The sequence below is a fragment of the Platalea leucorodia genome (assembly GCF_965183815.1).
Source record: "Platalea leucorodia genome assembly, chromosome: 9".
Classification (NCBI taxonomy): Eukaryota; Metazoa; Chordata; class Aves; order Pelecaniformes; family Threskiornithidae; genus Platalea; species Platalea leucorodia.
Window position 1 is genome coordinate 9,423,863 of NC_138831.1, and position 26,238 is coordinate 9,450,100.

The window sequence follows — 26,238 nt, forward strand, 5'->3', positions numbered from 1 at the left end:
CTTCTCAGCTTCAGATGAACAGGACTGTGAATCAAATCTGTGTTGAACTTGTCAGCAGCAGATGATCACATCTGTACACCAGCCTTATAACCATGGTCCAGCTGAAAGTTTGTAAGTTCAGCTAGTCTGCTATTTAAATGACAAATACGTGACCTAAGCACCATCCCAATGGCCCCTCCTATGAATCCTCAAACACAGATGCTCTCTCTGACATCCTGACAACTCTTAAGAACTGGTTAATATTTCATTAACTTAAGGTCAGCAAGTTGCTTTACCACATCAGAAAACCCACTTCTCAGCTCCTGCACCGAGTCAATTAATTGTGTCTGCCTGCTTTACAAATTAGAAGAGGCAACTGCTGAAAAGAATGCTACAGTAGATTACTACTTTTTTCTACTCTGCAGAAAATAGTTCCAGGTTTTATTGAAGTGTCAGGTATAGAATAGGGCAATTTTTCTTTAAAAGGCAAAATTTTTGTGTTTTGCTCATGCTTCCACCATCTCTTCCATTCCAACCTTCTCACTTTGAGATCAAGTTCAGAACTTATATTTGAGGCAGTATAAATTACACCTGTGTAAATAATGGTCAAGTTAACTCCCAGAAAGTCTCTTGTGGTATAATTTACCTAGTAAGATGCAAAAGAAGAGGGATCTACATAGCTAATACAATTCACAGAAAGACAAGAGAATGTATAATTAACATTGCCCTACCTGCTGTTAACTGCACTAATTGCATTCCTTTCTGCACAACTGACAAGTAGCACATCAGATAAATATCTTCGGTGATACGCAAGTCCTTTAAAATTACCTCTGAACCTTAGCCCTTAAAAATCTGTTTCTAGTATTTAAGTTTACTGGTTTATTTCATTTCTTCATCAGCCTAGAGTTTTCTGAAGGAATGCTTACTACAGTCTATGGAAGTGCATACATATCACTATTTACAGGATACTATAAATGTCAAAAACTCAATGTGAAAAATAGCCATAAATCGGAATCCATAACATTAAAATTGTGAAAACAGACACAAAGCTGAATAAACGCAAAAGACCCAGGAGTCTCATTTTGGAAACCAACAACATAAAATATGAAAATACATGAAATTTTTTCATCTCAAAATCGTGGAACAACTTTTTAGTACAAAAGCATCTTTAAGCATCTAACTTAGCTCCTCATGGATCAAAGAAATAATTAAGTAAATACTATCTGCATATGCACTTCAAATAGGAATGTCACTCAAAAGATAAAAATAAGCAAGTTATTTATAGCACATGTTAATCACCATATTTAAATGGCAGATTATTTTGTGGCATGAAACATAAGCCTTACTTATAGGGAGAAAAATTTTATAAGAACAACTTTTTCTAAGGTAGTTACATTGGCAGTAATCAGCCTCAAGTCTCTCTTGTTCCACTTTTATCCAACATATCCAAAACAAAAGCTGTATTATACCAAAGGTAAGATGTGGAAAGGCCAGTAAGAAAATCAACCTCACTGAACATTTAATGGGCTAAAACAAAAACCTGTGTAAAAGATTTGTCTGTGCTAACAAGAACAAGAGGGGGTGTTGGACATGCAGACGCAGTACCAGCATTGTTATGACAACAATCTTCAGTGGAGCACAATACTCACACAGAGTAAGATTAGGAAAGCTACTACTAAAATACACAGATGAATAACTGGAGGAACAGAGGGATAAGACTTGGCAGGGAGTAGAGGGAAGCGCAGTGCAGTAATGGTGAATCTTCCCAGTGACTTTATATTGTTAACTATTTATACAGTAAACTTTTCATAGCTGCCTTTCTTTCCTCTTTCTGCAAAAATCCTGGGGCTGTTCTTAAGCATTTAGAACAATAAATATATTTAAGATTTATAGCCTGAAGTTTGGCCCTATTTATCTTACTCAGGTGAGCAGTCCAACTAAGCCCAGGGGAGGTGCAAGAAAAATGTTCTCCTTCACAATGACGCAAGAAACAATAGCTGACTTTAACTGTAGGACAGGGTAGAGTATACCACATATAGGTAAAACTGTCAACTTCAGATTTTTCTTAACAAAACAAAAATCACTTAAAATAAGAGCATAGCTAACTTCTGGAACTAACCTGAACATGACTCTCACTAAAAGTTTTTTGTGATGACATTCTCAAGGGTTAAAGCCTCATTTAAAATATCCTGTGATGCAGGAAGTCGGATAGTATCTCCCAATTGAATCCAGTAGCGTTACAAAGACACATTTCATATTCATAAGTATCTTGAAATATTTTACTTTTCTTAAACTGCAAATATTTGAAGAAATGTAGATAAACATATTTTAAATTCACAGCACTTTCTCAAACATGAAGTAGCAGATTAACGAAATGTCAGAACATCCTCAGCTTCAAAAACTGCTCTACCATTTTAGGTAGAGATTATCTCTAAAAAAAAAAAAATAATCAGAGCCTCTTATGATCATACTTCTCAACTGCTGATGGATTCAGAATATCAGCTTGTAAATTGCTGCCATCTTTAAAGATAAAACAAGCTCTTGGAAGTCATACTAACCTTTGCAAAATACCAGTTAAGATAACTTAATAGACTGGAGGAGGCCGAGGGAGGAAAAGGGAAGGGAGGAAAGGGGAAGGGAATCATGGTATGGGTGCTGTATGCTGTGTATTCTCTGAGCTTTGTACAAGTTGAAAGGCCAGCTGTGAGAGATTTCTAGCTTGGTTCAAAACCATGTGCTTTTATAGCAGATGTACAAGCTAATATCCTTATACATCAATCACAGTCTATCCTAAACCACCACCTATTCCATAAAGACAAAAGGTATAACAAATTTAACAGAAACAATTGACAGATTAAAAAAATGCAGCTTCCTCGATGGAAGTATATACAGAAAGTGGATATCTAACAATAGTACCCTCCTGCTGTACTCTGCTTCACCTGGGGGATACTAGTAGAGATCAGGGAGATTACAACAGTATCAAAGTAGGGCAATAACCAGAATTGTTGTCTTAAACACTCAACAAAAGAAATGGTAAAAGATGGAGCAATAATTCAGAGTTCAGTTGAACAAAAGCATCTGAGTAAGAGCTGTTTTTTTCAGAGTAAGTTTAACTTAATTTGAAGGAACGTATCAATACTCAAAACTTCACTGTTTGTAAAGTTTTTCAGTTTTCCTCTCTCTAAATCTAGCCCGCATCCTCCTGTTTTTTATCATGCCAGTCGTCTGGGGCCTGACTACAAAATGAAAGGTCTCTCCATATACCTAGGAGCAGCAAGGAGGTAACCAGAGCTAATGTCATATTTGTCCCCTTTGCAGATGAAACGGCAGCCTCAAATAAAATCAGGTTCAAGCATAAAAATGTCCACAGTATGGGGGAGGGAACAGATTATATATTTCTTCAAAGGAAGTACTACAAAACTCCTAACCATATGAAAGAGTTTTGCTAGTAGGACCTAAGACACCCTACAAAAAGGGGCTAATTATAAACTATGATCAACTCTAGACTGTCATTACTCTGCTCTTAGATTTTTCTATTAATTCAATTCAACATGATTTTGCTACCAGTACTGCCATTAAAAAGTTTAAAATAAAAACTACACCCCCCACATTTTACAGACATAAGTGTCAATTACGTTTTTGACACCTTTATACACGGGATTACATACTGACAGACTGATCACGTAGAAGACGCAGCACTACATAATGCAGACCCATCAGTCTCAGAAGCTTTGTCATCTCATTTCAAGTTTCTAACTAAAAAACATTATTTCAAAATTAATACCTCAAACATGTCTCCTGCTGAGGGTTTATACCATGTAAAGAAGCGCGATTCTTCTGATCCCAGTCACCCCAAAGATCACACCAATACAGATGTAGTAATGAGGCCCAGGGAGGAAAAACTACAGACTGCCAGCTGAGAATCTGATCTTTTCCATCACAAGCTAAACCCATAATATTTGCAGTATTTGTTACCAAAAATGTGCTAAGCTATAGTAACTACCAACACATAGATTCCTTTTAAATAAATAAATACATCAGGCTTCACAAGAAGTAAGAGAAGAATTCTCAGGTGACACATGGCTTCTGGACAACAACCATTATTTTACACCTTGTCCCACATAGTTTGTAAAAATACAAGTGTCAACTAAATGATTGTTCAAACAAGCTGGTATTTGTTTCAACAATGCTATAGTTTATATCAAATGAAAAATTTGGATTCAATTCTGCCTTGAAACACATGTAGTCACTGGTGGCAGAATCATAAAAAAATCAGCACAACTCATTTATCTGCCATCAGGAACGGACATTCCCAGAAGGGGATACACTTTGGCATTCAGATAAAAACAGCAGCTATAAATACAGGTGATCTGAAAAAAGTGACTATTTAGTGCCACAGGTGGATTTTTACAACAGGGTTTCACAAATTAAAACCAAAGCAAATGCTTTATCACATACATTCCAATGCAAGCCAGAGTAAAAAACAAGGAAAACAAAACAAAAAAAAAACCAAAAAACAAAAAAAGAAATTCAGTTTCAGTAATCTGCCCCCAAATATTTAGAAGCAGATGGGCATCTAGAGAGTGTAGAAGGTGTGATTTCTTTCCTTTACACAGCTGCTAGCACTGCAGAGAAAACAACGTTGTTTAGAGTTTCATACCTTATACATAAAGCGTGTCTAATGGTTCTGATTTTATGCATAAAAAAATGAAAATTTCATGCAGCTGCTTCTCAATTACGCATCTGGTTATTGTTTTGCAGCTGCAAAACTACCTTGAAGAACTATAAAATATGGTGTGACAAGTCTGGAATAAATACCAGCAGTCACCTTGTCCCTTCCTTGTAAAATGTTGCATTTTTTACCACCTGTTAAAATTCCTGAATCAAGAGCTATGGATTCTGTCATCTCCTTCTTTTATAAACAAAAATCCACTAATATATTTAACACAACTGAAATTTGTAAATGACCGCTTTCTATGGCACATATTAAGTATAAAATTCAGTATCCCATTTCTAGAGTATTTTTTAGTTTGTGTTGTTACTTCCAAGTAGCTGTTTCAGTAATTTGATCAGAAATCCAACACAGAGAACAATAAGTCAGCACAACATTAGTGTCAAACATCTGAAATGAGATTTTGATTTGTTAGCCCCCTAGCCATTACTCATATTACTATAAATCTATTGAATATGAAGACATTTGGTGATGAAGAATGGTTATAAAATACCCAACTATTGTAAGCAGTCTCGAGCTTGCATTTACTGACTCACACTCAGCATGTAATTTTCTAACAAAGGGAACAGATAAGAAAAACAAAACAGATTTGGTTTTCATAACAATGCATTTGAAATTAACTATTTCTGTAATTCCTCACAAGACGGAGGGTCCTTCGAAGAATTTCCATATCTAAAATACTAAAAAAGCAACAATTTGTAATTTAACTTGAAACGGAAAGGCTCAACTTGAAACATCACAACACCCAGTGGTAAGCTTTGACCAAATCTTTTATTAATTTTGTTTCAAAAAGAATAAAACTCAAAATCACAGTTAGGCAAGCTGGAAGTTTTTCTGGCATGCAGGATGCAACACATGTGGCCATTACCAACAAATGCATGTGCTGTTAGACAGCCGCCCGTTTTTCACACGGGTGCTAAGGGCTTATGTGAAAAAAAGTTGCCAAGCTGAAGAGGAGGAATGAGGCATGCAGTAAAGCTACGCGAGAGACCCCTTGCAGGGTTTACCAAGGATAATGCACTGCTTAAATAGTGCTGTGCTTAAAATTTTGCCACTTCTCAGCAGCTTCTGTGAAATAAAGTTTCTTAGCACGAAACCCAGAGGAAGGAGGGGAGCAAGGGAGAGGGACAACAAGCAGGAATTACAAGATTCAAAACCAACCAGACAAAACATGTACACAAAGAGAAGAAAGCAGTAGTATTTTAGGGCTCATGTCTAGAGAGAAAGGTCCTGCTACACAGCAGTGCAAACAGCCATTGTGTATGAAATCCTCAAATGGAAACCTTAATTCCACCTTAATTGTGCCTTTGTGTGGTTTAGCTTCCAAGACAGATTAAGTTAAAGCACCTAAAGGCAATCTGAGAGCAAATGAAGAATGTCCATAAAAAGAGCGCCTATCGAATAAGTACTATGCTCCAGCTTTGCACTATAGCTATATCACAGCAAATTCACCACGACTTTCTAACAAAATCCTCAGTAAAGCAGGTTTCAGAGAATACAACCCTTTAACACCTTTCTTAACTCCTCTGATTTTCTATGACTGATTTTTTCATCTAGTAGATGGGGTAAATAACTTGGATCACTGACATACTGATTATTAAGCCTCCCACAAAAAAATTACTTTACATAACAGTAATGTACGAGGTATTGCCTTCTTAACTTTTACTCTAGTATCTTCATCTTTTTCAGACATGAGTGAGATTTTAAAAATCGTTGGCACAACAATTAAATTTGGAATTTTTTTCCAAAAATCAAACCATTTCAGAGTGGACAAATATAAAAAAAAAAAAAATTATTCAAACTGTTAGCAATCATTATTTGTTTTCTGATCGTACACAGAAACATTAATTTCTATGACCGCTATGTCAAGTAAATGGTGGTCTAAGCAAAGCACTTCAACAAGCAAAAAACAAGGATGCACAGAAACAAACAGTGGCTTTTAACAGTACACAACTGCTACATATGTGTTGTAAGTAGGGTAAGATGTAACGGACTGTTTAGCACAAAAAAGGAAGAGAGACTTTTCTCAATCACAACACATAAGATGGAAGAGGACATTAGGAAGAAACAAGAGAGAATGGATACAGTGAGGAAAGAGCTCCAAGAAAGAACAGGAAATTGGACAAGGGACAGAAAGAGATTAAAACCACAGAGAATGGCAAATTTTGTGGAGCTTTGAAATGCATGCATTCAGGAGGTGCCTATGAGGACTGGGAGTGACAGAGTATTAACAGGTATTTCCTATTATTGAGAAGTTGCAGGAAAATGCAGATTCCCTCTAGTCTGAGATTTCACCACTCAGACAAGGCAAAAATCCATTAACTGAAAACCTGCTAAACAGAACAGAGAAATACTCATGCTCAATAATGCTGAACGTGGTCCAAAGGCAGCTCATCCACCACTAGTTTTCTATTAAATTTAAAAGGTTGTTTTCTAAATACTTACCCATTTGAGAATAGAATCATATTAGTCAATAACTTACAGCATTATTTTGCCTGAAAGGATAGTTTCAGAAAGCCATTATTTAAGTATGAAGAACTTTAATAAAAGCTGTCAGAGAAAATAAGAGGACTTAGGGGAGAGCTGATCCTTAACAGCAAGTTCTTTGTGTACAGCTCCATGGAACGCTATTTCAGCAACGCATGATTTTCAACATATGCAGAGAAGCATAATCCAAGGGGCTCTAAAAAATAACTAGTTATAACCAGTAAGTACATAGGGGTTTTTTGAGAAATAACTCATTATGCACAGGTGAAAAATTATTACTATGCAGTGGCCCATACAATGCAAAGAAACATGGAAATCACAGAAATGCTGGAAGAGGCAATTCCTCTCCTACCTATCCCGATGGAGAGAAGAAGAAACGGAATTAAACCATGTAAGCAAAGCACATGATGACAGTAAAAAAAGATCAGATAAACAGCCAACAAACTCAAAGATTGAGAAGTAAATTAAGTTACTTAAAGATAATTTTAACAATAGAGAGATGGTCTATACAGGATACTCATAGAAAAGCTCTTCCTGGTGTAACAAAAAAGAACCTAAATTCACGTTTCTAATATCCTCAGAAAAGTCAGGTTCAAGGATCTTTTTCATTTTTCCTACCATAAAAGCTTAGATTAAATGGAGACAGCATTATCACCAACAATTTGTTCATAATCTATACAAAAAAGGACATTACCAAGCCAAAAATAGATTTTTGATTCCTTCTAAACATATGTTGCTTTCAAGTGGTTTTCCCAACTTGCATTGGAGAGATGAACTTTCAGATAAGGAATCTAAAACAGCATCTAAAAATGCAGCCTTCCATCTAAATTAAACATAGCCAAGGGAAAAAAGCCAGCAGGCTTAGATAGGAAGGAGACTGGCGATCACATGACTGAGAATGCTTTCAATATTCTAAAAAGTGGTGAATAATAGGTGACAGGTAAATGACCTCATGGAAAGAGGCTTCAATAAACCTCTTCTGTTCTTTATAAAATACATGTTTACCTCTCCAGCCTGATATAAAAAGCATGCCTTTAGTCCAAAGCTGAATTTTATGAGTTCCCTCATGCATAAAGCAATAGAAATAGGATATGCAGAGACTATATTTTGTTACATATTTTTTAAAGAAGAGTGAATAAAAGTCTTGCACTCAATTCAATTGCATTTCTCTGTGATAGAGTTTGAAGACCGCACCTGACTGATTCCTAAATGTAATGAAACACTCATAAGTGGCAACGGACAGCACTCTATCGCTTTTGTTAAAAATCAGAAAAAGAAATGCATGCCAAGCTTCCAGCATCCATTTAGGATTGTCAGCATTTTCACCCACCTCTACGTTCTCTACTGATTCAAAGAGCCAACTGACAGTACATAGTAACACCCTCCAGCATAATTATAATCCCTCTCAGCTTTGTCCACCTACTAGTTTAAAATGATCATTCCCCTAACTTCTCCATCAGGCAGAACATAAAGAACAGTGCACGAGCTGAAGCAGACTTAAGGGCCTCCGGTGGGAAAGGCTAAAGAAAATGATGGACCCTGAAACGATGCACAGTGCATCTGCCCGACAGAAGCAGTGAAAACGCGCACACCCTAATAGTCTGGGTATATATATGCATATATAAGGATTTTTTCCTTATGTTGGTACTACAGTATGAGGAAAAGAAATAGCGAGAAAGGAAATGCCTTCTCTGGCTAAACAAGCCCCTAATGCACCACTGCACTGAGTGAGAATCAGATCAGAAGACTTGTGAGTTAATGCAGGAACAACCGGATGATCTTACGTTTCAGACAAAAACTCAGCTCCCAAATTTCACTTTGTTCTGTCAAATAGCTGCACTAGAACTGTAAGAACTTGTTTACAAGCTGTGTTTCTTTGGATGGCAGATCAAGCAACGCCATACTGTTGTAGCAAAACAGCACACCTTTTTCTTTCCTCTCTTGAAAACCTAGGAATTTTAACATGAAACACAAAACCATTTGTGACTGCCTATCTTGGTATTCTGTAAATATCACCTTCTCTACAAGGGTTACACCTAAAAAATTGCTTAGCACGTAAAAGGCAATGAATTCCTTGGGGCCTAATTCTGTATTCCTTACTGTGTACAACTTCTTTTGAAGTCAATATTAGTGATGTCATTTTAATTTTCTTCACATCTGCCTTTCTTATCTTAGAAGAAAAAAACCCAATCCTTTAATTCCATTAAAAATTCCTTGTAGACTGCCTTTTGTGCTGTTGGTAAGTTTTGAAAATCTTTCTGAGAAAATTAATATTCAGTGTATTCCGTGTCCGTATTAATAAAAATAGAGAGAGCAACAGAGGAAATGAGCAAACTATAACAAAACTGCTGATACTGGATAAAGGCAAACCCTTTCAAGAACACATGAATTAACACCTTCCTGACAAGTGAAGACAGCAGCAAAAATGATCTAATTCTATCTCTTTCCATTGCATCAACAGGAGATCCAACAATAGCAAAACTGGTGACCACAGGCACTGCAGCAGTACAGACAGCTCTGTCAAGCCTCTAGTACTTCGTGAAATTGTGAAATTAATTTGTGAATACCACACTTCATAAAGACTTCCATGTCAGAAATTTCTGTCCCTTTATCTGTACGCCTTTATCACGCACACAGACACATTTGAGTGATGTAATGCTATAAGATTATAAAGGAAAATAATTTTCTCCTGTATTTGTGATGACAGGTCTATAGAAAGAACCTCCTTTCACAAGAAAAATATTGAACCTTTGACTTTCAAGTTTGATAACTTTAGTCTGTTTTTATCTTAAAAATACATTGGCAAGCATCCTTTCTTGCTTGCAGAAGCCAAAATTAAGGACAGCTGCGATGTGGCATACAGTACCTAAAACACCAGATTTTTGAGCAGGACTTGGCAGGGGTGATCAGCCTCTCCTTTCACCATCTCTTACTGCAGAACGCCTATCTATCAAGAAGATCCCAAAGCTGCCTCCACTGGTTATTTTATTTTGGAATATTTTGTGCCTCCTGTAGGCTGAAGTTTTTTGTTTCGCCCATAACTTTTTACTTTGTGTGGCTGCATATTCAGAAGACGGCAGCCCATATCAAATTGTACAGATAAACCTGAGTGACATAGATACTACTAGTCTAAAGGATCATAAAGAAGAAAAATCTGATGAAATCCTGGAACAACAATGACCATAGTAGCAAAACTTGTCTTCTTGATGCTTAGTTTTCAAAGTCCGTGTCAGAAGTACAATGACAGCACACTATCGGAACGATTACGAGGATGTTGTTAATTATCTAGTGGATCAATGGAGTGTCAATCACTTCAACATGAAATAGCTTTCACACTATAAACCACAATTCTTTAATGCCCAGTAATGCAGCATGGCTGAATGCAATTACATAAAATGAAGAAAGGTACCACTGACCTATAATTTTTGAAGTGTTAACAAGCCAAGCCAGTTAAAATACATACAATTTACCTGATAAAGTTTGATTAGCAAGTAATTTTTGGTTTTAGATTTTACTTTTGATTATTTAAATTTCAACAGTTCAGGTTTTTTTATAGACCAATATTTCTGTGATTTGCAAAGCAAGCAAGCTACAGAGGATATTTAAAGTAAATCTGGCATCATAAAACAGAAAAGGTTCACTGCCTTTAATGGAGTAATTTATTTCTCCAAATAGTTATAAAGATCGAGACTAGTAATAGTTATTGGATAGACCAATCCATTTATGAGTTCAGTCATGAAGAGGAGAGTTTAACTGCTGTAAGATCTGTGAAAAGCTGCCACAGCATCAGTTAGCATTTCTTGATTTTCTCAGACATCCAGATATGAGGAAACCCTCCAATTTCATGAGCTTTGCTTTGTGTCAGCATTTTTCATTTTGCACTGCCAAATGACCATAACAGCTGCATTTAATGTTTTTGTTTGAAATATATTGTCAAATATACAGGTTGTCATAAGAAGCTTTTGATTACTGAAAAATTTATCACCTTAATAAAGCTATAGAGATTTAGCAAGCCGTTATGCTAATCCTATTCAGCTACTTGAGGTCTGATGAAATCTTTGATATGAGTAAGTTGTGTTAATTTACTTTCCAGTGTGCAAAACTGAAATGTAGTTAACTAAGTGGCTTGTGCATTATGTAAAACATAAAACAAAAAACCTTCCTGTTACTACACAAGTAGACTACAATAATGTCTGTCCTCTAGCATTTTGATGCATGATATATTAATATTAACAAAAACTAAATGAAAAAACTATGCTACTATTAACTTCTAAAAGTAGAAAACTTCTTTCAGAGTTAGAATTGGGTGACAAACCTGTCTGAACGCATTTCCTTTTGAGAGAATGGGTATTACATAAATTCATGTCTGACCCACATTATCATCTTAAGTTCACCACACGAAAATGAAGATGTTGTCAGAGAACCAAAATGAAGTTCCAGAAGCATGGTCTTCTCTCCCAGCCACTGTTAAGTCCTTTTGTGATTGTAGGTAACTCAACTCACCTTTTCTTTTCTCTCCACATGGACAAACATACATGTGAACAAATATACATGTATATAATTGTCTCACACATATTTTATTTCTTCATAGAATCATAGAACAGTTGAGGCTGCAAGGACCTCTGGAGATCGTCTAGTCCAACCCACCAGCTCAAAGCAGGGTCAGCTAAAGCAGACTGTGTTCAATTGGGTTCTGAATATCTTTTAAAACGGAGAGTCGACAACTTTTTTCTTCATTTGCTTTTTAATAGAGCAAATTTTTGTTTGAAAACAACTTTTTACACAAGTTCATTTACTTAAAGTAAACTTAACTTAAAGTAAATGAGCTTGTGTACTTAAAGGGGAGCTACTAAGAAGATGGAGACTCCCTTTTTACAAGGAGTCACATGGTGAGGACAAGGGGTAACGGGTACAAGTTACTCCCAGGGAGATTCCGATTGGACACGAGAGGCAAATTTTTCACAATGAGAACAGTCAATCATTGGAATAATCTCCCCAGCGAAGTGGTTGACTCTGCTACGCTGAGCACATTTAAGACTCAGCTGGACATGGTGCTGGGCCATCTCATCTAGATTGTGCTAAAAAGGTTGGACCAGATGATCCTTGAGGTCCCTTCCAACCTGGTATTCTATGATTCTATGATACTTTAGTTCCTTAAATGAGATCAAATATACAACAACAAATAATTTTCCTCAGCAACCATTCATGATGTTATTCTGAATTCCGAGTTATTCAAAATTACATAAATAATGTTAATTAAAGACTTCATGTTACATGCTGCATACAAAACATTTTAGAAATAAAGTTCTAAAGAAATATTGCTGTTATAAACTGTTGTTCACATATGAAATTAAGCATATATTTATCATCTGGATAATATATCAAACCTTTTCAATAAGCATCAATTTGAAGATTGTGTACAACTTATTAGAAAGCAATTTATTTTCCAAATTGCTATCTGGTAAAGCAGATTCCTCCCATTATCAGTCAACTTACTTAGTCTCTGAGCAGCCTCCAGGGCATCATTTGCAGAATCAGCTACAAAGAATCTCTGAACTGTAACCCCATGGTCTGCCATTAGTTTTTTGCTTTGGTACTCCTGCAGGTTCAGCCATCGTCTAGGGGTTAATTGAACAGCCTAGAAAAACGAGAGGGGAAAATAACATAATGCTCATTAAGAACAGTTCACGAGACAGCCAACTGAGCTCTTCAGCCTTATGGTTATCTCAAACCAGCAGTTAAACAACACTCTTTCAGAGAAAAGTTAAAATACATATTGATTTACCTAACTGCCTTTTCTTAACATTTGTTCATTCAAAGTACTCTGAAAGCTACATATATTTTTTAAAAGCTACACAAGGCTCACTGGGTGATCTTGGCTAGACAAAATGTCTTGCATTTAATATCAACGCAGATTGGCAAACTTGGCTTGAACTCTAAAGTCTATTTATGCTTTTATGTTATCCTGTACTATAAAAATATCAACAGACTGTTACCTTAAAACAAAATCATTGTTTCATATTAAATATTCTTATTTACACTAAATCTTATATAATTCTTCCCTATAAAATTATTTCTACTGATTCTGTGCGTTTATTGCAGAACATCTGAGAAGAAAAACAACTGAAATGGAATTAGCATAATCTTGTAGGAAACTATATACTAATATATGTATTTTCAGTGGTCTGTTATCTATGCTTAGTTGGTTGCCCTTCTAAATATATTTTGTTGAGGATGCTAGCACAAACATCAACCATGCAAGGACAACAACAGCTGGAGAAGAATTTACCTTCCATTCTCAACATGCCAGTTTAGATGCTTGCGTGTGCATATATCTATCATGGATACAAAGATATGGCAACCTTACACACACACACGCACGCAAAGACATCACATTTGCTTGTCTTGGCAGTAAACATTAAGTATAGACACTGTAAAAGTCCTAGGATCATTACTGAATGATTTTTTTAAGAAAGGACTCATTCTCCACGCAGGATAAATTGTTACAGACAAAAGCAATAATCAAGGAGCTCTCATTGACTCCTGGCAACGGTAGAATGGCAAAGGCAGCACTGACTCCTGGCAATGGTATAATCCCATTTTGTGCCAGCAAAAGATGCTTTACCCACATGGAGAGACGAACTGTTGTTCTACTGGCAGACAGCCCACAATCAATTCCAGGTTTCTCCTGAACTAAGGAGCACAGTATGCAAGCTAGCACTATATATTTAGATATGTTAGACAAAGAGGATTATTTACTATACTAATACTTTGATCTCTAACAGCATGATAAAAAATATTATCCTAATGCAACTTTATACTGAAAACAAAAAACCTCCATGCTAAAGTCTTTCAATAATACATACTCTTTTCACAATACTAGAATTTTAAATGCTGCGTGGTATCAAAAGAAAACCTCCGTCTGTTCCTACTTGCTTTGAAACATAGCACAAAAGACTGATGCATAAAGAAAATACAAAAGCCATCTTTTACAGTATATAACCACATGTTTTCTGTAAAAGTGACTCCCACAGAACTTAAACAGTTACAAATAGCTCCGAGTGACACATTTTAAATTCTTTTAACCATAACCTGGTTAACATATTTTAGAAGAATAAAACGACATATTGTCAGTATGCTCTATGGCTATCTCTAATTCTAGGCAACATACAGGCACCTCAGTATGTTTTGTACTCCTCCATGTTATTCAGGGACAATATGTTATTACATTTGTGCAATGCCTTCAAATGTAGGGTCAAAATCTAAAGTCACTTTCATAATTGTTAACATTTAATTCGTTCTCCTATTATAAGATCTCTGTTAGGCTCTAACAGCTATTACTTCATGATCATTTCCACAAAGGGATTAACACTAATAGCCAAGAGGGACCCTGAAGGTCAATTCTAGCCTCATATAAAAACAAGCCAGAGAATTTCAACCAAAAGCTGATGCTACAAGCCCATAGTTTCTATCAAACTACGGAACAACTTTTTACATGACTGGAGAAAATACCAGTTTTAACCCTAACAATCATTAACCTTCTGTTTTTCATTGTTTCTCTAAAGACTACCTCATAACAACAATATCATTATTATTATTAGGACTTCAGAATACATGATTACTGATGCATGCATATAATCCATACATATACACACACATGCACACTTTAGAGAAGCATCACCTGAACCTGCATAGGCAGCCAGGAGTCTACTAACATGTTATTTAACCACTACCATAAGACTAAAACACATTTCCAAAGACCCCCCTTTCAGCTGTAAGCAGCAGCAAAAGAAAGAACATCCCAGCAGTGATCAGAAGCCGACCGCATTTGCAGAGGGAGGGAGGGGAGGAAGGAGGAAAAATCAATACACATCTCCATCCTACTAACTGGCTTTCAGCCATTCTGCTCTAGTTTAAAGTTTTATCTGATGCATGCACTCCCTCCTCAATGCCTGGAGCTACAGCGGGAGAACATCTACAAAGACATTTCTCAATCCATTTCTCGTGAGCAGCAAGGAATTTACCAATCTGACTTCCAGGATTCAGAAAAATAAGCTCACACCTTTAGTTAAAGTGGATTGACTTATACCAAAATAAACAAAATCAATTCTAATTTAAATCTGAAAGGAAGACACCTTGATTTAAACAATCAATTATACTCAAATTCTGTACCTGTACTTCCCAGAAGAGAGGTTAATTCTCCTTAGCTGGAAGTTGATTTCATAGAATCATAGAATCGTCAAGGTTGGAAAAGACCCTTAAGATCATCAAGTCCAACCGTTAACCTAACACTGCCAAGTCCACCACTAAACCATGTCCTCAAGCACCACGTCTACCCATCTTTTAAATACCCCCAGGGATGGAGACTCAACCACTTCCCTGGGCAGCCTGTGCCAGGGCCTGACCACCCTTTCAGTAAAGAAATTTTTCCTAATATCCAAACTAAACCTCCCCTGGCTCAACTTGAGGCCGTTTCCTCTTGTCCTATCGCTTGTTACTTGGGAGAAGAGACCGACCCCCATCTTGCTACAGCCTCCTGTCAGGTAGTTGTAGAGAGCAATAAGGTCTCCCCTCAGCCTCCTCTTCTCCGGACTAAACAACCCCAGCTCCCTCAGCCGCTCCTCATAAGCCTTGTGCTCCAGACCCTTCACCAGCTTTGTTGCCCTTCTCTGGCCACGCTCCAGCACCTCGATGTCCTTCTTGTGGTGAGGGGCCCAAAACTGAACACAGTACTCGAGGTGCGGCCTCACCAGTGCCGAGTACAGGGGCACTATCACCTCCCTGGTCCTGCTGGCCACACTATTGCTGATACAAGCCAGGATGCCATTGGCCTTCTTGGCCACCTGAGCACACTGCTGGCTCATGTTCAGGAGGCTGTCAACCAACACCCCCAGGTCCTTTTCTGCCAGGCAGCTCTCCAGCCACTCCTTCCCTATAGCGTAGCTTCCCTGTAGCCTGTAGCATTGCATGGGGTTGTTGTGACCCAAGTGCAGGACCCAGCACTGAGCCTTGTTGAACCTCATGCAGTTGGCCCCAGCCCATCGATCCAGCCTGTCCAGGTCCCTCTGCAAGGCCTTCCTACCCTCCAGCGGATTGACACTTCCACCCAACAAATTTGAAACAAAGCATAAGTCTATGCTAAGTTTGACAGCAATTTTTGCTCATCTGTTATATATTTATAAATCTTACAGACAGAGTTATTTATTTTTATATTATATAATCTTGTATTTACTAGGTGCCAAAAGATTTTTGAGACACATGTCAAGCTGATCTTGGATAGAATTTAATAAATACAGAAAAAACAATGTTAAAGTTGCTGTATTAAATAAAAAGCTGAGTTAAAAGTTTTACTAAGGATTTCTCTTATATATAAGTATGTTTACTTATAATTTATTTTTCTCTTATGCTTAAGCCTGTTTATTTACAACTAACTGGTTTATATAAAGATTTCTATAGCTCAGTAATACAGCTGATAAAATTGGTCACTCAGTTTATAAATTAAGAACGAGTCTTCAAAACAGTTTTTATTCATTATTTAGAACAATAAATCAGTTTCACATGTATGTGTTACTAAGCTGATCTAAATCAAATAAACAAAAAGGAAAATATTCAAACAATCTTATTCCAGGGTAGACTTTTGTTACTGTTGCTTGACAAAAATCTCTTTCAGCACAACTTGTTTTCAAATTTTCTGTTTGGGTAGGAATTAAGTAGCTAAGCAATGCAGCACAGTGTGTCAACTAACTTCTCCACTGTTAGTTCAAACTAGCAAGGTTTAAGCAATAAAATCTTTTAAGGACTTTAATATGGACTGCAAAGGGCCATCACCTAATAAAGGCCACCAGTGATAACTCACAACATGTAACAGATAGGGAGCAGAGACGACAACAAGAAAAGCAGCCAAAGCTCTGTTTGTTTTATGAAGAAAGGTTTTCTCCAGTGCCACCCATCTGGTGTGCCTCACTCCAGTGTTAACGCAGCTCCAGCCTAGTTAATGAATAAAGCAAGCTTAACAGCTCCAACGGGAACCAGCAATAAGATCTGTTCCCAACCACCCTCTTGGCATGTTACAAAAGCTTTTGGTATGTATCAGTTTTACAACTTGAAAATATAACTCAAAACATTCCACAGGGATACTCCAAATCATTGCTGAGATGTTAAAAATCATATTACATATACATACAGTGCAGATATACATAAGCATATGGACATAGGTCTGTTCTCTTATAAAAATTAAGCAATTAATATTAAGAGATTATGAGAATATTTCCTTCATAAATTATGAACCAGACAGGTCTGAGGAACACAGATAGGAAATAGGAGAATAAGTCATTTGAAAGAATGTCAAAGCGGTCCTAAGGGTGATGAAACAAAAGATCTGGCTAAGAACTGTTGGTACAGAAAAGCAAAGCCTACAAACTTAGGGTTAGTAAGCACACACATTTTTTTTCCTCTCCTATATTATATGATTCTAAGAGAGACCATCTTACTGAGTGCCAGCTGAAGACTTTCAATCAAGACTTTCCACAGAAGACAAACTCCTGGTTGTGAATGAACTACTCAATGAAACTAGTTAGTACAGCCTACCCCTGTATACAGGAGTACAATATATTTAAGAAACGAACTGTGACAAAGTCTGTATTAGAAGCTCTGAAGAGCAAGGAACATGAAAAACTTGCTTTAAAGCACTTGCAATATACGCACCATATGTCTTGAGAAGAGCAGGCAAAATAAAGCAGTTATAAGAGATAAAATAAAGCAAAATCTTTGAATCTGTGAAGATGACTACTCTTTCAAGACCATCTTGAAAAATCAAAACAGTTGCAAACATATGCATTTTAGGCTTAAGGCACAAAAAAAAAGTGACCATGAGGTGTTAGAAATGTGAGTAAACAGATGATTCCCTGAACTAATTCCCAACTCAAAGATGTTTTGGTTGCAATAAATATGTATCAGAACGATTTAAAAGGGACAGCAATAAAAAGAATCAGTTAGTAAAAGAATCTTGAAAAATCCTTGCCAGGTGAAGTTCCCAGCGCTTCCAAACACATTTATATCAAGCATTCACAAGAACTCCAGATGAGCTTCAAATAGCTTAAGTTTCTTGGGCGTCATAGATTTCCACACATCCTACAGACAAATACACACCTGAGACTGACGGTAACAGTGCTACCACACAAAGGTACAGCCTTAAGACAGCCTAGACAAGAGTTTACCAAGTTTTGAAAGAAAGCTATTTCCCATACCTAGTCTTCTATATGCAGCCATAATCCATCCCTTCCCCCTGAGACTTATTAGGAGGAGGACACTAACACAGCACAGAATACAACTCCAGTGTTACACGTCTTTGTTATTATTTATTTTCCCACTCTGCAGTTCTACTCTTGTCAACAATTTAATTGCTCTCAGCAACATTAAACAGCACAGCTACATTCAAAAATGCAGTCCTGTCTCTCATGAAAGACAGACTGAAGAATTAGGTTGTAAATTACCACGAGAAAAATAATTTCCATCTGACAGGGGGCAGGGAGAAGCAAGTAAAAGGGAAACTAAAGCACAGGAAAGCAGAGGCTACCTTTTAAGATTTTCTGTTCATTATTGATTGTTGCCACCTTCTATTCCCAGCTTATTCCCTGCTTGAATACTTTTATCTCCTCTTCCCACATACTAGTCAGAAAACCATACTGGAAAACACCGTACATCTCTCAGATCTTTCCATGTGGCTTTGTCTACGGTTGAAACACAGTACGTTCCAACAGTTTAAGATATATCTGTGTTTCATCTGTTTCTTTATTGCAAGCTTGCACTGGAGTACACGGAGTACATTCTGTCACGCCAGCCTGTGAAGAAAAGACTAGAAATAGTACACGGACTTTAGTAAAACCTGACTCCCTATGCAACATCTTATGTTTCATCTTCATAAGATGACAGACAGGAACTGTTATCCTTAAGACATTTTTGCTAGCAACAAAGAAAGTTTTAAACCATCTTACTAAACTTACACATTCTCATTACTGTAAATACACCTTAACCTTGGATATTAACTGCTGTCAAGCTCTGAACAGCCCAAAGAAGGGTTGTAGGTTTGAATACATCTTTCTAAATCTTTTTTTAGTGGCATTTTACTTCTTAGCATGTTAGCTACAGTTTCTGTAACAAAGGAAAACTTAAAATCACTCCAGTGAGCTTAACTGAAAATCCAGACAATACATTTTCATGGTATGGAATAAAGAGAAAAATCAAACTAAAGGATTTAGTCTTCCAAAAGCAAGTTCTTATTGAAAGGCTAAAATAAATATCATTCATGACTCTACTGAAGGCTTCCAACAGACCTTATATTACTACAAGAAAAACAAAAGCTTTCATATGAGCTCTTTATGTGTGTTGTGTATTGATATACACATTGCAGATGGAGAGTAGCTCTTGTTTGAGATTCAGATATACCAGATAAGTTAAAAGGGTGGTTTTTTCTTTACTTCAAACCACAAATAAGCTTTAAGAATATATCAGTTCATGAAACTAAGAAAAACATCACTAATAGCACACGTTTTTATATAATTTATTATTTAAAATAATAAAGTTTTAAAGAGGAATTAAATTCTTCCTAATAAGATATTTCTTAAGATTAAATTTCTAACATAAGTGCTTATCAAAGAGATTAATATACTTAAATAGGACTCTATTGCAACTGATAACGTCTCCTTAGAGCCTCACAACAGCATCAAAAAATCCCAAAACACAAGTAAATGAAAGTCAACTGAACAGCAACATGAAGTGAGATGAAGGCAAAATTATTTAATCGATTACAAGTCTCACACTGGATTCTCTCCTGCCCACTAGAATTACGTGGCATTTTCCAAAAGCGCAAAGAATTCGTATGGTTGGGGTTCACCTCTAATGTCCCTTTCCCTTCTCCAGTCTCCAAAACCAAGATTTTTGTTACCAATCAGAATCACACTAATATGAACCAAAGGTCTATAGGCAGGTGAGGATTTCAGAAAAGTACTATTACTAGTAATTGCGCATTTTATTCTCGACAAGCCTTCTGTTCAAAGTTACTCCTTATATACCTAGATACCATGCTTGGTCCAACTACGTATGTACAGTATCATTAAAATTAGTGGCATACGCATCAAGAAATCAAACATTTTTTCTTGACCATCTTAACAAGGCCAGGTGTTGCATAACTGTATCAGTGGTTTATTGGCTACTGCTAGAGAAAAAAAATCAATTGTTCACATAACCTGCATAATCTCTTATTTCCCACCTTTTTTTCTTCATTTGTTTTTTATATAAAAATGCTAAGGGCTCTACACGAATAACGTATTTGGAGAGTAGTTGCATTACATTCTTCCACCACTCAATTTGCCAATTCTTGAGCTGTCCTATGGCAACAAAAAATAATTTGCATTATTTGAATAATATGGGCTAAATAAGAACAATATAGTTTAACAGGAGTGCAACTACAAGTACATTTTATAGCAGGCATCAACTTCAAGATACATAAAAAGATTCAGAAAACATTGCAGCAAAGAGACTTCTTTGTCCTTTTATAGATACGCAGCGTTAACTACTCTGATGTGCAACATCTTTCAGATAACGCAGGAGGTATCTTTTGAGTGCTTGCTTTTGAAAAAAGAAAACACACACACAAAACCAGGAGAAACTCTCTTAAAGTATTTACCAAGAAATTTGCAAACCGCATGTTAACTACCTCAGCAAAACTCTGCAAAAAGCAGCATCAGTAATGCAAGCTTCATCAAACTAGGCTACTGATTATTTCTTATCTGAGCCTATATGCTCAGTATTAGCTCAGTATAATGTTTTTTCATTCTTTGGCCTCCCTGGTAAAACCACTAAGGTTGACTCCAAGACTGACAATTTCACATAAATACTGCTGTCTAGCATGTATGCAACAGGTACCAAATAGCACTGGAGCAGGTAAGATAAGAAGACAAAATAAGCAGACAAGCTTTGATAAATAAACAAGCAGAAAACACCACAATGAAATGCACACATGTAAAAAAAATAAAAAAAATCAGTGGCTTTTTGAAACCAAATCAGCTCATAGCAGAGCCTTACAAGTAGCTGTGTCAGGAGAACAAATGAAGTTTGTGACAGGAACATTTTTAGCCAGCAGTATTACCAACCACTGTAGCTTTGCACTTACCCTTCAGCTCAATTATAAGGTACTACTACAAGATACCATTCATCCAATAAGCAAAATAAAAGTAAAATAATTTTTGAAAATAGCAACAAGGGCTGGAGAACAGCGTTTTCAGGCAGGTGCGACTACCTACCTGCAGAATTCTAACTGTTAAGCACGACATTTTCTTTAAACATGAATGAATCGCTTAACTCTCTTCTGTAAGAAGCATATGAAGAAATTGTTGAAACAAAGAACTGAAATGTCAAGACTGACAAACAACCAGAGTCAAATTATGATCTCTATTAAAACCGAGACCTTTTGGTCTTAAGAAAATTAATTTCAAAAAAATTTTTTGCTATTTCATGCCTAATTCCATGTGGGACTACCTTGGTTAAGCATCCACAACTAATTATTTCAGCATATTGAGTTCAGTGATCATGTTTAGACAATTTCACTAAAAAAAAAACCCTAACCTTAAATACTTATTTTCTCTTAGCAATCTCTTCAGGTCAAATCTGTACTTTTAGAAAATACCAAATAATTTTAGCTAGGGGAAGAGAATCCAGTGAGCATCAGCACTATTAAAGAAAATAAAACCAACAACAACAAAACCACCACTAAGCAAATTTCTGGGATAACTGAACATCCCTTGACACAGCTATATAATTTGAGCAGCTCTACTGTTTACATTAACCTAGCTTAATGCATTTTATTGCACCACTATTAAAAGGAAGACACACTTTAGTGACATCCAACATTCCCTTTTCATTCATAGTATGAATAGAAGCCAGTATTAACATCATGAAACAAAGATGCATCTCTTAAAAGCACCTGACAGTAAAGCTGGTGAAATAAATGCATACTACTTTCTTCCCCCTCTGCTGTTCCACTGAAGTAATGTAGCTGTAACTATGCTAATAGATCCTGTGCCAGTATAAAACAGCTCTACCAACGCAAATTATCTCTGCATGAATGCAGATTATATATCAAACATATATAGTATCAAGTTTTATAAATAGGGACTATATTGTAATGGTTATACTGGAAATAAGTCATTTGGGGAGAAAAACTGTAGTGTCTATGGGGAAGACTTTTAGATGTATCCTGTACCCAAAATAAAAAGGCAGCGTGTTCAGCGTATCTTTTCTAAAATAAAAGCATCTAATAAAAAAACAAACAAACAAACAAACAAACAAACATCTATTTGCTTACCCAACACATTCTACAGCATTCCAGTTTATTCAATTTGTGTGCTGACCTGTAATACAATTCCAAGCGCATATGAAAGAAAACAGATACACAAAGATGACAGTAATGACACGGCATACCATTCATCAATGTAAGAAATAAACCTTGATTATATTTATTGACACACAGCTACTGTAATTGACAAAGTTGTAGGAGAAGTTCCTATCAAAAAGGAACCATCAGAAATACAGCTACATGGCATACCTTCATATAAACCACGTCAGGTACAGGTACATTTTATTAGGTCATATACTTGAAATATACCACGTAAGCCACTGAAAAGAAACTAAACCACTTATTTCAGTTTGCTGGCAGTGCTGACGTAAAGAATAAGTATCCATATAGTTAGTCTAACAAGAAACAAAAATTTAGAAAAAAGGCACTACACTGAACAGAAAAAGTTTATCACAAATGTAAGTCATAAAAAGCTAATATACAGAGATTACTAGACTTTGTTCTGTATAAAAGCAAGTATTTCAAGCACAAAAGAAAGAAAATGGAAAGACCCATGGTAAGAGTGATCGGCTATAAGGCCCGCCACGTTAAGTCAAACCATACATCTCCTTCTCTCCAAAGATGATTAATGCCACATACCTATGGGTATATTATGAACAACAGGACAGGAAATGTCCTTCCCAAGTAATGTCCTGCTGGCTACCACAAATCAATAATTTTAATCTTCCAAAGCAGGAGTTAGCAGACCATCCTATTTAAAAGCTACAGAAGAAACATCTTCCATCAACATCCCAAATTGCTCACTTTAGATTGGATACAATATGGCAGTGAGGTCTCTTTGGTATCAGCGCAGACCATCAGCTTCATCCAACACTGAGCATTTTGATCAAAGTCTCCATCTGGACTTCTGTGATATATTTATACAGGATAAACCTGATTCTGTGAACTAATTTAGGAAAAAGTCTTGAATACTTTCCTGACAAAAACAGAGTTTCCATACATTTGTCCACAGCAGTTAGGATTTGCTTATTTCTTATAGTTTGTATCAACATACTGTAAGCAATCTTGACCTTAAACGTCAGCATTTGACTGTACAATCTTCCACAGACACAACTGAAGACCTTTTAAGAGTTAAGTTCCATTATTTATTCCTACAAATGGGAATTCATTTTAACTGAATTAAAACAAAGGCAACGCACAAACTCTAGTTAACAGTTATAGGCCTTTTAGTTCCAAATTTATTACTTAAAATACACCACACCAAATATCTTAAGCAGTAAAATGCAGTATGCCTCAGAGAAAGAAAGAAAGAAAGAATTCACACTTCCCAGTTCTTTAAAGGCTACGACATTTTGATCAATAAACTGTGGATGCAATTTACTGTTTTATACTACTGAACCCTGCACTCACTTTTCAGAATGAGTGAGATCTGTCACTGCAATTGTTAAGGTTTATGTAACTCTCAACTTCAAATAAAATAAAATAAATAAAAAAAAACAAAACCATGAAATATGCCACTACATCATTGTTTACTAAGGCTAGACAGCCTGTTTTGGTGGATAGTTATTACTATTCCTAACAGCTATATAACTCTTTGAAACAAAATGTCTATGTTAAATAACTAAATGATTCTTTTCACAGGTGCAAAAAAAAATAGAAAAACTAGGGGCTTGGTTATAAAAGGAGCACACAGTTAATATTATTATTAGGATTTCTACTGTTGAATTGTTTACAAAAATTAGAGACAAACAGTTGAGAGGATGGCCAAGAGCTTGGAAAGCATAAGTTTTGTTTAAGTATGCAAACTTTAACAATCTCAAAAGAGTGAAAGAGGCAATCATTTCTGCTCAGAAGTCCACATTACTGAAAATCTAGTTGAGCGAGCAAATCTTGATAGCAAAGCCCAAAGAAAATCTTTGCCCAGCGTTGTCTTAATATTGTTTTTCAAGTACGTAAATAAGCGTATTCAAAACTGAGCATTCTGTAGCCTCTGAAAACACTAATCCACCCTTAAGTCCTTTAAGGACATGGTTTAGTGGTGGACTTGGCAGTGACAGGTTAAGAGTTGGACTCGATGATCTTAACGGTCTTTTCCAACCTTAACGATTCTATGATTCTGTGATTAGACTGAAGGAGAAGTGTATCAGCTCAATCCATAGGCAGTTTAGTGACATTTAAATAGCACCACACTCAAGCAATCGACCAATTGCTCACCATGTGCTTCTGCAATCCAGAAAAACTAGTGCTGTGTTACACCTGTCTGCCTTATGCAGTTTTCCAACCAAAGCTGGCACCAGTTTAGACTTCACCACCATGCTCCCATATATTGCTGATGTAGCCTCACACAGCTATATAGCCCCTCTAGTGCTTACTTAAAACCAAGAAGGCAAGGTACTGGAAGAAGTCATTACTACAGGGCTGTGGTTTCCCATTTCTGCTCAGATGACCCAGAGGCAAGCTGCCACCACAGCTCCCCGGCAGCTCGCTCCTGCACCCTCCCTCATGTTCCTGGAGCCTGAAGTGGAGCTAACCCAGCAGAAAGCTTCTGCTGCTGCCCACTTAGCTCCATGACCCAACCCACCAGACAACCAGATGAAGACAAGATCCAGTGCAAGAGACACAGCAGCGATGCAGCGGTAAGGGCAGGAGCACCCTTTCTGACCGCAGCCTGCCCTGACCCCAGGGTAGCAGGGACACTAGACTGCACTGCCTGTTGCAAACCAAGCCTGGGGAAGACAACATAAAACTACATGCTAACAACTCAACTGCACATTTCCTTCTGAAGCGATTACTCAAATTCACTGCAATTCATTGTAGAGAACAGTAACACTCCAGAAAGATATAGTTCAGAAGCCTACAGTTTGAAACAGTCAAAGGATTTTTATTTTTTTTATTACTTTATTAAGTGTTTGTGTCACCATTTTAATTCTAGTTCATGCAATCAAAATAAGCACTTAGTTAAATCTTCCCCTGAAGACTTTCACATAGTTCAAGGAAAAGCCAATTTCTCTCGTCATGTTGCAAGGTTCTTTTAATAGGAGCGACTGCAAAACAAGAGATAGGAAGGCAGGAATCACAGCGCATCACAGTAGGAAACACCGAGATGGTGACAAACATCAAAGAAATAAAGGGAAAAGCTTTCTTGAACTAGTAACATGTCAATTTTAGAAAAGGAAGCTATTTTAACTGGAAAGCTAAAGAAGGTATATTTAGTCATATCATCCTTTTTAGTTAAGAGAAACTACTTTTCTTCCATTGCCAGGCAGCAGTGATTATTCTAATGCAACATAATAAAGCAAGGATATAAACTACAGATTACCTACCTATAGGTAACAAAGCATACTACAAACTAATAAATGTCAGTTGACATCACTTGTCTGTTGAGAAACAGGCAGTCACCAATTACTAACAGAATGAGAATTTGTTTAATGATTATGCTAATTTACTGAACTCTTATTAGGCAGATATACAGGCAGTATTTATGAGTTCCATAAGGCATTACAAAGTATGGCTGAATTGTTTCGAAACAAATTAAACCAGAACATATTGTACACTATTTAAAGGAATAATAAAAGCCTGATAGTGAGTGAATCCTCAGGATGAGCTCTCTGAAAAAGGCACAAGTTTTCAGAACTGTACAGACCTAAGAACCTACTGCTGCAGCAGCAAACCTCACGGGAACTTGCAC

The 26,238-nt window shown here is 36.6% G+C and overlaps 1 protein-coding gene across 1 annotated transcript in view; it reads right to left on the reverse strand.

The window, feature by feature from the left end:
- Window positions 1–26,238, reverse strand: part of SUCLG2 (succinate-CoA ligase GDP-forming subunit beta) — a 132,438-nt gene that overhangs the window by 93,240 nt on the left and 12,960 nt on the right. Inside the window, exon 2 of the mRNA XM_082321422.1 lies at window positions 12,695–12,836. Coding sequence (XP_082177548.1) covers window positions 12,695–12,836 — 142 coding nt within the window. The remainder of the gene's footprint in view (window positions 1–12,694; window positions 12,837–26,238) is intronic.